Here is a 15,191-nt window from a genome sequence, read left to right as displayed (position 1 = left end):
TCTTTTGGTTGGAGAAGTTAACGCATTCACGTATAATCACTGATGAGGAGCGACTTCTGTCATGTTGGTGTTTGTTTCCTTTCTATATGCCTTGTAGCCTTCTCTTCCCTCATTTGCTACATTACTGTTTCCTTTTGTGTATGTCTGCTTTCTGTACTGAAACATTGTAATTTCTTTCTCACTCCCTTTTGTGTGTGTTCTGTGGCTGTTTTCTTCCTGGAGCAGTAGCACTCTGGTCTGAATTCATACCGGCTCATTGAGCAGGCGCTCTGGGCCCTGGCCTTTTCACTTGTGAAATAGCAGAACTGTGCTGCTGCCTCACAGGCACGTGGCGAGGCTCAAATACGATCCTCGGTGTAGAGCTTGTAAACTGCGACGTGCACACGCATCGTCCACACACATCGCGCACACCGTCACCTTCTCTTCCCTGTGCTTGCACTTGTGCTCTTGACCCAACTGGCTGCACACATGAGGGGTTCTGAGGTGCAAATAACTATTAACAATGTTTAGCAACTCATTTTTACCCAGCTTTAACCCCTGACATCTTGGGTGCTGAGCATGCGCTCTACCACTTGAGCTATATACCCTCCCCCCTTATTTTTTTTCTTTAAAAACTCTTTGACTCAACAAATATGTGTTGGGAACCTGCCTTCTTCACACTATGCTGAGGCCTGTGGGAAAAGCAGAGACTTATCCTGCCCCAAAGTGGCATAAAACCCAGCTAGGGAACAGGACTGGCCGGCCCCTGGGGACATGTGTGCGGCAGCCGAGAGTGACCTGCCAACCACGTGTGCAGACACAGTGTGGGGTTCTAGAGCAGGAGGCAGGGAGCACCTCGGAGGAGGAAGTGGGGTGACCTGGGCCGGCCTGGCAAGGCAGGGGTGCACGGACAGGGACAGCGTGAACAGCTTGGGCGGCAGGAGGGGAGGTGCTGGGAGGACACACTTCCTGAGCAGGGCTGTGGGAGGGAGCGGGCACGTGGGGCAGCTCCGTGCAGGCGGCAGGGGCGTCCATGGGCAGGAGTGCGTGGGGCCACGGATGGTGGAGCCCTGGGCTGCCATCTCCCCACCGTGCAGGGGTCTGCTCACCGTGGCCCCGGCTCCAGGCAGGGGCCGTGAGCAGCGACAGCCGGTGAGTGTTGGGTGGGGAGCCCTCAGCCTCTGGCTGCTGTTCCTCCGTGGCCTGGCGTCTTCCCTGCTGCCTGCCTTCCGCCCCCGCTTTGCTCACCGCGTGTCTTCTCTCCGCAGATGAAGCTGCTCAACCTGTACATCAAGAGGGCGCAGACCACGAACAGCAACAGCAGCTCCTCCTCCGACGTCTCCACGCACAGCTAGGGCCCGCAGCCGGTGTGGCGCCTCCCGATGCCCCAACCCGCCCGGCCGGGCACGAGGCCCGCGGATGCTCATTACAATCAGTATTTTGACCCCTTCCAGCCGTTGCGTCGAGTTGCTGGTGCGCTTATAAAGGAAGCCAGGCCTGTGTTGCGTCTTCGCACAGAACAAAGGACGAGGACAGACGAGCCCCTGGCCCCGTGTGCGGCCTGCTGAGGTCACAGCCCGTGAGGCTGCGGGCTTGGAAACTGTGCAGCCCGCTCTTGGTAGAAAGTAGCGTTTTCTCTTCTGTTAACTACAGACGTGAGGGTGTGTGTCTGTGTTTCTCCTGCATCGGGGCCCGTGTGGGGCGGAGCCCACCTCACAGCTGACACCGTGAAAGGGTTTTGTGTGTTTTAGGCTGTGTTTTGAGACCTACTGAGAAGTGAATCACGTCTTGGCAAGAAATGGGTAAAAGCCTGACAATGGCCTTGAGCGAGTGTATGGGTTTTGCTTCAGTGTTTGACCTGGAGGCTGACGGCCGCAACTCTGGGTTAGGAGGGCACCTCCCTCTCCAGCTCCTCCCAGGACAGGCTCCCAGCCCCCCGAACACCTGCGCTGCCGCCGTCCCCACTCCCGACTTCCACCTGGAGGAAGTTTAGTGTAAATCCAAACACAAAGCCAAGGTCAGTTGTAGCATCACTTCATTTCACGATGATACAGGAGCAGTTGTCTGTTTCCCTGCGAGGGTTTGGGGGAGCACTGTTCTTACAGCGCTTGTCTAGAGACCCTGGCATGTGTTGGCTCAGGTGTAGGGCTGTCTGTTCCTCTCCCCATCGTGGCCTGAGCCGCTCTGTTCTAATGTGTTCTTGGTTCATCTGGTAAATGGTGGCTCTGCCATCTGCACTTTGATGTCTCTGTTCAGTTTGGGATTGAGATCAAAGAAGAGCCTAGAGAGACCAGAATCACAATAACTTTTTTTAATTTTAGGGAGTGAAGCACTTCCTTGATCATCTGTTGAAATAGTGTTTAAGGAAAATAATTATGAGTGGCAAAAAAACAGAAAAACAGGAGTTGAAACACAATTTTAGTCTTTCCTTTTCTTCAATGAGAAAATTACCGCTTTAAAATTTTTGTTGAGGGTTTCATTGCTCCATAAAAGATTTAGAGTCCAATTAACTAAATTTTGGGTAAAATTCTTAAAGCCAGGTGGAAATTCTTAGTGCAGTCACGGCGTCTTCGCCCGCTACTGTTCCACTTTGGACCCTGGAAGCTCACGCAGCTCAGCCTCCTTGCTGTGCCGGTGCCGGGTGCTGAGGTGTCTGCGCTCCCAGGGCGGACGGAGCTGCCAGGATGTGGCTACTCACCACCCAGCCCCAGTGCTGGCCACTGTCAAAGACACCGTAGCAGAACGTAGCTTGTTTTCACTCGGAATGTATTTTAGGTCTCAGCTTGGAGTAGGCGCAGAAGTGGAGGTGGAGGATGAGTGAAGCCAGAGTGCCTTCCTGCACCCGTGTGCGTGCATGGGGGCGGGGGTCTCGCACTTGTGGGAGGTACCCCACTGCTGCTGCTGAGGGAATTTAGGGGTGCATTTGAGGTGGTTAGACATTGTTAACTTCTTTTGGGCTCAGAACATAGCAGGACCAGGCCTTATTTCCACTGACAGACACCATGCGTGGACGTGTCTCAGGGGGACTTCTCTGTCACCCTCTTCGAGCGAGCAGAGCGCCTGTTGCTCACCCCTGTTGTGGAGCTGTGGGTCCTTCCTGCCCAGTGCGCTTAGAAGAACTTTATCCTTTGCCTCCCTGACGCTGGGTCGCCACAGCCCACCCAGCGCTGGGGAAGAACCTTGAACTTGGCCGGACATCCCCCTGGTGTGCTCACCAGGGGCTAGTCTGCCCATCCGTGCCCGCCACCGCCCCCCCAAGAGCTGCCTCCCTCACTCCGGGCCCAGGAGGGCCGCATGCCGCCTCCCTGCAGGCCTCCTGCTTGGATGAAGCCGCAGAAGCGACGAGCAAAGCACCCAGAGCTGCCTGCCTGCCGCGTTTGCCCGGCTGTCCGGGGCCGATCACTCACCGGGGCCAGGTCGTCCGGCCCTTCTGCCCGTCAAGCTGCTGTCGCCTCTTTCAGGCCAAGGGGGAGGCTGGCAGCCTCCCGAGGACACGTGTGCTGCGCCTGGCCGGCCTTGGCCGCCCCACCGCTGTTTGTCTCAGAACCTCTCTCTCCCGGCGCCTTTCTTTACCCAGCATCACACACACAGTAGAGAGCCGTGGTAAGAACTCGGCAGGGCCCCACCAGGACTGCGCTCACGCTGACGTTCGGGGACAAAAAGGGTGGTCTGGAAGGGGTCAGCCCCCAAAATGGCTTTGTCCGCGCTGTGTTCACACGCATGGTCCCCACGCCCCAGGTTGGGTTTTGTTTCCTGGTTTTGTTTTTTGGGGCTTTCTCATGTCACATCCATATCTGTATTTATATTTTATTTGTTTCACTCTCAAGTATCATGGCAAATGTACAGATTTTTTTTTGTTAATAATGTGCTAGGATTTGCTAAAAAAGAAAACAATACAGAAAACCTTTTGAGTTTGCCCTAGAATAAATGAAACTCATTTTGGTTTCCCGCATTGGCGCAGCCTTATGTCGCCGTGCCTGGAGGTGGCTTACGCCGAGCTCTGAACAGGCCAGGAGTCTGAGGAGTCGGGGGCTGTGTCGGGGAACCGAGAGCTCGGCAGGTTGGACAGGGAGGAATGCAGGGTGGCGGGGTGCCTGCCCTGAGTGCCCAGGGGCCCATCTCTCCTGGAGCCACAGGACCGGGGTCTCCTTGGATTCTGAGACAAGCCGGGGTCTGCCCTGCTGCTTGTGGCAGGCGTCAGGGAGCTCCGGAAAGGGCACAGCCCGCACACAGGAGCCAGGACACGGGGGCACTGGTCGCTTCTAGGAGCCTGACTTTGGTCAGAACGATTTTGAGCCTTCTGTCCCGAGTGCATCTCCATATCCCAACCTGGTGACCCTGAGCCCCTTCCCCTGTGGCCCACCGCCTGCTCCCCTGTTCGTCACATGGCCTCGGAGTGACACCGATCACAAGTCCCAGGCTCTCCCCGGTCCCCTCAGGCGAGTCACAGCCCGTCCTGCCTAAGGGTTTGCCTTTGTAAACTGGAGCACAATCTGATCTGCCGGTGGAGGTGCCGGGAGGGTGACGGGGCCCACGTGGGAGGGTGCGCGCAGTCGGGCATTAGTTATCCGGTAGCAAACGTGGAAAAGCCCCGGCACCCTGCATCCGCTGTCTACACTTGCCAGTCGCCGGTCTTCATCCCAGGGGCCTGCCCTTGAGGGGCCGCTGGCCTTGGGGTGAGGTCTGACATGGGAGGATCTGAAAGGTCTCACCAGAAGAACTCGCGTTTCCCCTCACACAGTGTTGCTGTCAGTCCCAAAGCTGTGGGACTTCCCACTTCCCCACTTGCCCACTTCCCCTCCGGTCTGGGGTGGCGTAGGAGGCGTTGACTGGCAGCATGAATAGCATTGGTGAGGCACTTGGACCCTCGAGGAATTCTCAACCTGTAGCATCTTATTGGTGTTCACAACGGCCCCAAAATGCAGACAAGGGATGAGCCATCATGTTCAATTTCAGAGAGGGGGCTGAGAGCACAGAGGAGCCACAGCTGGACCCCAGCTCCTGCCTCTGTCGGCCCTGCCTGCCCACGCTTCCCACATCTCTTCTGACATTGCAGGGCACATTGCTGATGCTGCGAGTGGCACGGGGGTGGGGGGGGGCACACTGGCAGGGCGGATCAGGCCCCCTGACAGATTCCCAGCTGTTCTGGTGCTTGGGTCTGCGGTGCAGGAGAGCCGCTGAGCTGGTGTAGAGCATTTTGCTTCTGAGCTGACAGGTGGGCGAGGGAGGGGGCTGAGCGGCAGGTGGTTTGGTCCCAAGCTTTGCAGAAAACAGAACTGGGCTTGGGGCAGGGTGCCCCAGCCAGTGGGCTGTCCCTGGACCAGATTTGGGGAGGAAAGGATACAATTGCAGAGGGAGCAGGGCATCTCGGGCCGCCAGGGCATCAGGAGAGCACTTCCCACAGGGCCCCCGACCAACCTGCCGGCCTCTCCAGCTTCTCTAGGATCATTATCTCGTACTTCAGGGGTTCCAGGCGAGAGCAGACCCAGGTCACGAGAATGGGCACCTGATCTCAGAGGTTGTATTCAAAATACTGAAATGCTTCCACGCCAGTTCCCTCCTCACACCGGGCCAGCCGCCAGCACCCGGCCCAGAGGTTGACTAGGTCGGGCCCTGGACCCCTCTGGAGGGGCAGCCTTCCAGGGCAGGTTCCCAGTGGCTCCGGGACCCCCTGCCTCCCCCGGGGGCCCTGTTGGGGGTTGGAGGGTGGCAAAGAGGGAGCAAGGGCTGTGGCCCCAGCCCTGGGCCCAGACAGTGCCACCACCTGCAGCCTCCGAGGACCGCCTGGCCCCTCCACCTGGGATGTCTGGAAGATTCCCCAGTGTGCCCACCCCAGCGCCCCTCCTCTGGGCTCCCCCTGGTCCGCAGGCCGGCCCCTCCTCCAGACGCATCACAGTGTTCATTTCTCAGTTTTGACAAACACACGACAATTGTAAGATAATAACGTGAGGGGAGCTGCATGGAGGGCCCACGGGCATCTCTGTACTCGCTGCCTTTGCAGCTTTTCTGTAATTCTGTACTTACTACAGAATTAAAAGGAAAGAGAGGAATGACACTCCCTCCTGGCAGCCCTTGCCCCTCCTCTGCCTGGTGGGAGAGGGCACACCCATGGGCTCCCAGGTGCGAGCTCGCCTGTGAGAGGCCACGGGACAGGAAGGGGGAGAGTGGCCTGCACGTCCGCTTCTGCTGATCTAACCCTCCAGCCCCTCCTCAGCCTCAGGACCCGGGTCCCCAGCCAGGGCGTTCGCGCCCGCCCCACCTTCCCACACCTGCTGTGCCCCATGGCCATGTTTTATTTCCCCAGCTTCCTTCTCCACTCCATGTGGGAGCCCCAGGGCCACCGAGGGGAGTGTTTCCACACCCAGCTTCAGAGCGGGTCTTCCGAAGGTATAGCTTCACTGCCCAGATGCCAGGCCCTCCTCATCCTGCCCCGCCCAGCCCTGCACACCCCTGTGGAGTGGGGCTCCAAGCCTCCACTGACCCCTCCATCCTCCCTCCCTCCCTCCCTTCCCACCTGCACAGCCTTGGCGGGGGCTGCTTCCAGTCTCCCCCACCGAAGGTTTATGGATGTTTTTAAAAATACGCTCATCTGATCTATCACTTCTACTTTACATTTGCAGTGGCTTCACACACACACATACACACACACACACACACACACACACACACACACACACACACAATCTAGGATAAAATTCCAAAATCTTGACTGTGGCCCACAAGGCCGACCCACGGCCCTGCCTTCCTCTTTCTCTGTTTCGTGTCACAGTAACTATTTCCCTGCCTCAGGGCCTTTGCATCTCTGCTCCCTGCTTTGTACACACACACACACACACACACACACACACACACACCCTGCACGTCCCTTGGCTAACTTGTGTGGATATTCTAGGTCTCAACTCAAATGCCAGGTCACTACCTCTTTGGAGAAATGTCTGAATCAGTCCCTTCACTTTTCCTTCCTAGCACTCATCACACATTTTCTATCTGCTCGTGCAGTGTGTCTGATCCACCCACATCTGTGGGCAAGGACTCGTTTCCCTCTGTGTTCCTAACACCCAACCCGGTGCCTGCCACAGCAGGTGCTGCGTGAGTAAACAAATAGTGAAGGGATGGCAGTCCCCCTTGTGAGCTAGACGTTTTCCGATTTGTTCAGGAGCCGTGGCACTGCTTCACTTCCTGGCTCCGATCCCAGCTCTCAAGTGACCTGGGGCAAGTCTCTGTCCTCTCCCTCCTCCGTGTCCTCTCTGAATGCGCCCATGGCAGGAGTGGCTATTTTAAATCCCTGAAAATAAAGGCGCCTGCACGCTGCCTGGCACGCTGTGTTGGCCGCGACTTTGTGCTTGGTGCTCAGTTAAGCCAACTAAGTGGGGCAGGGAGCCGGGCCCCAGTTCCAGGACCGTCCTGAGCCATGATCGTGCGTGCACCACAGACGCGTCACCAGCAGGACAAAGCTTAGGGAAACCATTTTGGAGGAAAAGAGGAAGTCACAAAAGACAGCACAGAGTCTTACTTTTTAAGATGAAAATAACCAAAAACAAACAACCATGTGTCTTTTAGAGGCACCTGTGTGGTAAAACTCCACCAGGTAAGTAGATACGAAACAAGTTCCCAAGAGCAGTTGTGCGGTTTGGGGAGGCAGCTGTCAGAACCCCAGGACAGTCACAACTGAAACCAGATCAATAAAATCATGTTTAGTAAGAGCTTATTGTGTACAGAGGATCAGGTCGCAAACTGGGAGCTTTCAAACCCAAAACTGATCTGAAGCGTGTGGTGCAGGCGTGTTACAGGCGTTTATAACGTGAAAATGGGGAAGTTGTGTAACCTTTACAGCAATTGTTTATTACAGTGGGACTACCCAGACGGCAGGGAGTCCGTTAAACGTGGTCATCCTACACCACTGCTGGAAGATGACCTGAGTTTCTTTTACGAATTTATAAGAAACAACAAGCTGTTTCACTTGTGTCTGTGACATGAGCTAGATTTCCGCAGCCTCCATGGACATTTTCCTGGTGGTGATGGTGTCTTGGATCACAATGTGGGTGGTGGGTTCACGAGTGTTTTGTTTTTATAGCTTGTAATGAACATATATGTTATGTATGTTTTTGTCAGTATTAAAATAGTTCGTAATTTAAAAACAAAAATGGGGAGCGTATAGCTCAGTGGTAGAGTGCGTGCTGAGCACGCACGGGGGTCCTGGGTTCAATCCCCAGCACCTCCATTAAAATAAACCTCATTACCTTCTCTTCCCTCCCCCCCAAAAAGACCTAAAACACCAAACAAAAACCTGTCAGAATACTACATTATCAGGTGATTTATATGAGTCTCCTGTTAACCCTTTGAAGTATCATAGACATAGAAACCCCCCAGTTGTAAGTTCTTGCAGAGAGTTTGCAGACCCCTGAGAGCACGTCTGTAGACCACCAGTCAGGGAGCGTGGTGCTACCTGAGACCGCCCGGTGTCCGACCAGACCTGCCTCTGAGCAGAGGCTCCGGATGGGACACACACCCCCTTGAGAGGATACCCTCCCTGCATGTGGCAGTGGGGGAGGGGAGCACAAAGACCTCAGCACGGTTGCTCCAGCCCCCGGGCCCCTAGACACAAGGGAGGCTTTGTCCCCTGCTCAGTGCACTCCCCTCCCACCTGCAGAGTCAGACAAGGACTGGGTGCTTGATCCTCTTCCCGCTGCCGCCAGGCCCAACTCCCTTGGTGCTGGGCCCTGCCACGTGTGGTGATGAGGTTCTTGTGGTGAGGGGAGGGGCAGCTCAGACGCAGGTTCCAGATTGTCCCCGGGGTCTCGACCACCAAACAGCAGCCGGGCACCGAGGTTCAGCCCTTTATCTGGGAAGCAATTTTCTCTGTCTGCTGTTGTTCCTGGCCCAGTGGCACCCAGCCAGGCCCCCCAGCTCTCCGGAAGGTGATGTCCACTGTTTAAGTCTGCTTAAACCCACCGGAGGGGACTCCACCACTTGTGACAGGGAACCTGGAGTAATAGACGGGCAACTCCAATGTCCAACTGAAGAGAAAACAGCTCAAGAAGTTACGGCTCAGCGTTTTGATGAAACACTATCCAGCCAGGGAAAAGAGCGTGTCCATAAAGTTCTTAAAGACATGGAGGAATGCTCACAAATCAGGTTAAGTGGAGACTGAAAAGATGGAGAGGGTTCCCTTATCTAATAATGGTTGACTAGATAAATCAGGGCAAAGCCCTCAGCACCAGGTAACCAACAATTAAGCTGGACAGAACATTTTGAGAATTTGATTGAAGGCATGAGTCAACAAGGTAGTGAAAAATTACTGGGAGTTACCAGGCATTAGCAGGAAAGATGGAAATCTGGAGAGATGAGCCTTGTATTCGGGGCCCTTGTGTCCTGGTGTGTTTGCTGATTCAGAGGAGAAAACAAAGACAGCTGAGATGTGGAACAGGGCTTTTCACAGCCTCATCCCCTCAGGTAGAGGTAACAGGACCCAAAATGTTGGTGCCTCAGGTTCCTGAAAGAAACATAAAACTCCAGAAGATCACATCAGCTAGGCCACGAAAAGATTTATGCCCTTGTCCACATCTGCTGTGCAGCGCACAGTAAATACTGACCTGCCACACTCAGGGCTAAGACAACGTGAACAAAGACCAACAGATGAAACAAAGGATGAACGCCCCCGGGGCGCCAAGCACAGACTTTGCCCTTATCTAACATGTTCAAAGAGACAAAAGGCAAGATTGAGAACTTCTACAGAGAACTGGAAACTTTACAATATATCATGTTTTTATTTTGGAGGGAGTTAATTGGGTTTCTATTTATTATTTATTTTTAATGGAGGTGCTGGGGACTGAACCCAGGACCTTGTGCTTGCTAGGCAAGCACTCTACCACTGAGCTACACCCTCCCTCCCAATAGATCAGATTTTAAAAAGGAATACAGTGGAATAAAAAAAAATTCTTGAATTGAAAAATAACTTACCGGCAACTAAAAAGTCTAGGGGTAAGTTTACCAGCAGACTGGACACAGCTGAAAAGAGGATTCGTGAACTGGAAGGAGACCAGGAGCCCACACCAAGCACAAAGCACAGAGATACACAAAGGTGGGGACACAGAAGCAAGAGTGAGAGTGACAAGCCATGAGCAGGTGTGAGCTCCGGGTAAGGGGAATCCCTGAGAGGCTGCAAAGAGATTTGAGCAGAAGCCACAAATTAAAGATAATGGCGGACAATTTTCCAAAAGGACTAACGACATCAAACTGCAAATTAAAAACCCCAACGACATCCAGGAAGCAAGGCCAGGATGGGAGCACACTTGCACGACCCAGGGTTAAACACATCCTTAAGCTGTGCGTCCGAGGCAGCTCTTTGCCTCTCTCTAGTCCTGATCCCGCCAATAAGAGCGAGTAAAGTAAGCAAATGTGGGTGTGTCATGATAAAACTTCATAAAAACCAGGCAAAGAGAAAGCAGCCACAGAAAAACATATGACTTTCAAACAGGCAGTGATGCGCCTGTTAGCTGGCTTTTCCACAGAAACAGTAGAAAACAGAAGGTAATAGAATTGGACAACCCCCTCAAAAAATCAGACAGGTAATGAAATAAGAACAATTTCAAAGGACAATAAAATTCTTCATGAGCAGACCTGCATTTAAAAAATGTTAAAGGGATTTCTATAGGCAGGAAGAAATGATCCCAAATATTAGATTATCACAGGAAGGAATGCAAATCGATTGGAACGGTAAGAACAAAGGCAAATCTAAAAGATTCTGTGTCAGAAAAAAAACAATCATAATGTCCCATAAAGTTTAAAATGTATATGGAATTGACATTCATAACAACCACGGATCAATAAAACGGATCCAAATAGTTACAGTGCTTTAGGGAAGAAAATAGTACTGGTTAAAATTAGGTTTTGAAAAGTCAAGGATTTATTTTGAAACTCCAGGAAAAATTTACAAATAAAGTTAAAACCAGGTCTAACTGTCAAACAGAAAAAGGGGAAAGAATGTAATAAAAATAATCCATTCAAAAGAAGGCAAAAATAATAGAAAAGGAAACATTAGACGGGTCAAACAGGAAGCATATTATAAGATGTGACATTTGAGCCAACATCCAAATAATTACAATAAATGCAAACAGAATACACCAATGAAGTGACAAATATTTTAGACTGGATTTTAAAAAACCACAAGTATATGTTGTTTCCAAGAGGCACATCTAAACATTAAGTATTAGCTAAGTTGAAAATCAGGTCGGAAAAAGATATACCATTCAAGCACAATATTTAAAATACACTTCTAAATAACCCAATAAACAGGAGAAATTACAGTGGAAATTAGAAAATATTTTGAACTAAATGATAACCGAAATATCAAATACCAACATCTGTGGAATGCCCAAAACCAAACTGAGAGGAAAATTTTAGCCTTGGAGGCAAATGTTAGATAAAATGAAGAGTGAAAAATTTATAACTGAACCATTTATGTCAAGAAGTTGGGAAAAGAATAGCCAAGTAAACACAAAGTAGAAGAAAAAATAATATAACACAGAAATCAATCAAATAAAAAACATGTAACCTATTACAAAAATTTTTTTGTGATAAAGCAAAAAGCTATTTGGAAAGATTAATACAATTAACAACACCTCAAAATCAATAAACCTTTGGCAAAATTACTTGAGATGAGAAGGAAAAGGGACAGATGATTAATTTCAGGAACAAAAAGAACATCAGAGATCCTATAGGTGTTAAAAAGATAACAAGGAACAATTGCAAAACACGAGCAAAAGAATACATTTGAATCTGTGCCTCACACCATATGCAGAAATTAACTGAAAATGGATTGAAAGTCCAAATGTAAGATCCAAAACTATAAAACTCTTAGAAGAAAACATGTTGAATCTCCATGAGTTTTACTGGGCAGCAGGAGAGCAAAGGCACAAGCAACAGAAGTAAAAACAGATAAACTGGACTTCACCAAAATTAAAACCTTAAAAGAAATTTTTTTGTGCTTTAAAACAAACCATGAAAGTGAGGAAAAAAAAAAAAAACCAGCCACAGAATAGGAGAAAATATTTGCAAATCACGTAACTGATAAGAGACTTGTATCCAGAATCGATAAAGGACTCTAACAAGTCAACAAGGAAGTCAAGGAAGTCAATTTAGAATGGACAAAGGATCTGAGTAGACATTTCTCAAATATATATATGGCCAACTAGCACATAAAACACGATAACGTTATTAGTCACTAAAGAAATCACACTGAAACCACAGTGAGGTATCACTTCCTACCCACCATAAGGGCTAGAGTCAAAAAAGCAGACAATAACACTGCGGAAAGATGCGGAGAAATTGGAACCCTTGTACATTGTTGGTCGGAACAGAAGACGGTGCAGCCACCTTGGAAAATTCTGGCAATGCCTCAAAAAACTAGAGTTACCACAGGACCCAGTAATTTCAAACCTGGATATTCACCCAAGAGAACTGACAATATACATCCAAGCAAAAACTCATGAAATAATGTTTATAGCAACCCTACTCTCAAGAGCCCCAGAGCGGAAACACTGAAGTCTATCAGCCGATGAGTAGATAAGCAAACTATTTCTATACAGTCAACGTGTATTGACTGTAAAAGGAATGATGTGCTGAGGATGGACGATGAGCATGGACGAACCTTGAAAACGTGAAATGAGAGAAGCCAGCCACAAAAGGCTAACTGTCATATAATTCCATTTATATTAATTGTCTGAAATAGGCCGATTGGTAGAGACAGAAAATAGATTAGTGGTTGCCAAGGGCTGAGGAAGGAGGACATGGGAGTCACTGATGATGGACGTGGAGTTTCTTTGGGGAAAGTTAAAATATCCTGGAATCAGTGGTGAAGATTGGACAACTTTGTGGATATACTGAAAACCACCGCATTGTGAATACTCATCCTGTTGCATACACTCATTTTATTTAAGTAAAAATTTAAAAAAAAAAAGGTGAGTAAGTCCAATATAACAATAACAATGTTATGGGGAAAAGTAGATGAAATGGACCAATTGTAGAAAAATATAACGATCCAAAACTGATGCAAGAAAAAAGAAATCATTAATAGTCTCATAGCTGTTGATTAAGTTGACGACACAATTTGTAAACTTCACACCACTGAAACCCCAAGCCCCGATGGCTGCCTTTGTGCATTTTACCAAATGCTTATTATAGAAGGAAAAAAATACCAGTCCCAGACAAGCCCCTCCGGAGAACAGAGCAAGAGGGAACACTACCCGAGGAGGCCGGCACAACCTTGATACCAAACCTGGTAGGACATCATGAGAGAGGAAAATTACCGGCCAACCTCACTCCGTGCACAGAAGGCGAAAGTCCTAAACAAAATAGTAGCAACCGAAGCTTGTAATGTGCAGTGGTCAAGTCATGTTCACTTCAAGCTTCTCTTAACAAACTTCATCACATGAGCAGAGTATGAAGGAAAAATCATGATCAACTTAATAAATATAGAAACAGCATTTGATAAAATTCAACATCCATTTATGATTTTAAACATATCTTTTAGGAGTTGGGGGCGAGGCGCAGTGGTAAAGAGCGTGCTCAGCTTGCACCAGGTCCTGAGTTCAATACCCAGTACCTCCATAAAAAGGGTTGTTTTTTTTTTTAATTAAACGTGCCTTTAGAAAACTAAGAATAGAAGAAAATTCTCTGAATCTGATAAAATTTGGCTCTAAAACACCAGAGAAAATACCAGACTTAATGATGAGATGTTGAAAGCTTCCCCTCTGAGATCCGGGACAAGGCAAAGGTGGACAACACTGCTGCCTCTAATGAGCGCTGGCTGCAGGCCCGGCCAGTGTAGAAGGACATGGGAAAAGACACTAAAGTCATCAGGGTTGGAAAGGAAGGAATAAAATGTCATAATTTGTGCTTGAATTGACTACTTAAATAGGAAATCAAAAGACTTTGCAGATAGATGCTTACATTTCATAATGAGTTTGCTGAACTCACTGAGTTCAGCAAACTCATAGATAAAATTCAGTAAATTTACTATATAAAATTCAGGAAGAATAAACTATTTCTATGTGTCGGCAACAAACAAAAAAATGAACATTTTCAGGAGATACTGTTTACAACAGAATAAAAATTTTGAGTACTTAGAAATAAATCTCACAACAACACAAATGGGCAACACCTCATTGGAGAAAAGTAGAAGGACATTCTTGAGAGAAAAAAAAAAAGAAGATTGAACTAAGTGGAAAGATGTTCATCAGAAGATGGAGTATTATAAAGTTATCAGTTCTCTCCCAACTGAGCTACGTTTTTAGCACAATCCTAACACAAATGTCAACATGTGTCTCTATGGATCTTGAAAAGCCTCTTTTAAACACTATGTGGAAATACAAAGGAACAGAATCGCCAAGACATTTATTCTTGAAGAAGAAAAGCAAATGGGGAAGATTTTTTTCTGCCAGAAATCAAGACTTGTTACAAAGCTCACAGTAATTTGGGATTCTGCAGTAAGAGACAGGCTGCAAACAGACGAAGGGCACAAATAAAGAGCTCAGAAGAGACCCAGGCTGTTTGGACACTGGATACGTGACAAAGGTGGTGGGCAAAACAGGGGGAAAAGGAAAGGATTTTCGATAGACAGGGTCAAGTCAATACAAAATGTGGGGAAAAGGGAGAGAAACTTGACCCTTACCTCACACCGCACATAAAAATTAATTCCAGGGGCACTGCAGGCCTAAACATGAAAGGCAAAACAATAAATCCTCAGAAGATAATTGAGAATGTCTTCATGACTTTAAGGTAGGGAAGATCCCTTAAATAGGACACAAGGCAATTATTACTTAGGAATGGATTCGAAAGAGTGATAAGGTAAGCTAGAGAGTACAAAAATGTATTTGCAATATATTTAACCCACAAAGCACACAATATCAAAATATATAAAAGGAACATCTGGAAAATCAATAAGAAAAAAACACTGTAGAAGATGAATGGGTGACAGGCTAGCAGTTTGCAAAACTAAATAGATTTACAATATTCTCCACACTCCCCCCACCACACACACACACACACAAAAACCCACAAAAAACCCAAAAAACCCCAAACCCTGTAAACAATCCAAATACCTACCAAGCAGCCGGATGGATACACTGCGGTGTGTTCTTGCAATGCAATGTGTCACAGGAATAAAAATAAACAAACTACACCCATTGATTTGCCAAGGAAGCCGGACGCAC

The 15,191-nt window shown here is 48.8% G+C and overlaps 1 protein-coding gene across 1 annotated transcript in view; it reads left to right on the top strand.

Annotated features, from left to right (window-relative positions):
- Nucleotides 1-3,931, top strand: part of CLASP1 (cytoplasmic linker associated protein 1) — a 192,190-nt gene extending 188,259 nt beyond the window's left edge. The window contains exon 42 of the mRNA XM_064484683.1: nt 1,248-3,931. Within this exon, the coding sequence (XP_064340753.1) occupies nt 1,248-1,334 (87 nt within the window). The 3' untranslated portion in view covers nt 1,335-3,931. The remainder of the gene's footprint in view (nt 1-1,247) is intronic.
- The last annotated feature ends 11,260 nt before the right edge of the window (nt 3,932-15,191 follow it).

This window comes from Camelus dromedarius, chromosome 4 (genome assembly GCF_036321535.1).
Source record: "Camelus dromedarius isolate mCamDro1 chromosome 4, mCamDro1.pat, whole genome shotgun sequence".
Lineage (NCBI taxonomy): Eukaryota > Metazoa > Chordata > Mammalia > Artiodactyla > Camelidae > Camelus > Camelus dromedarius.
This window is presented reverse-complemented; position numbering and strand designations above follow the sequence as displayed.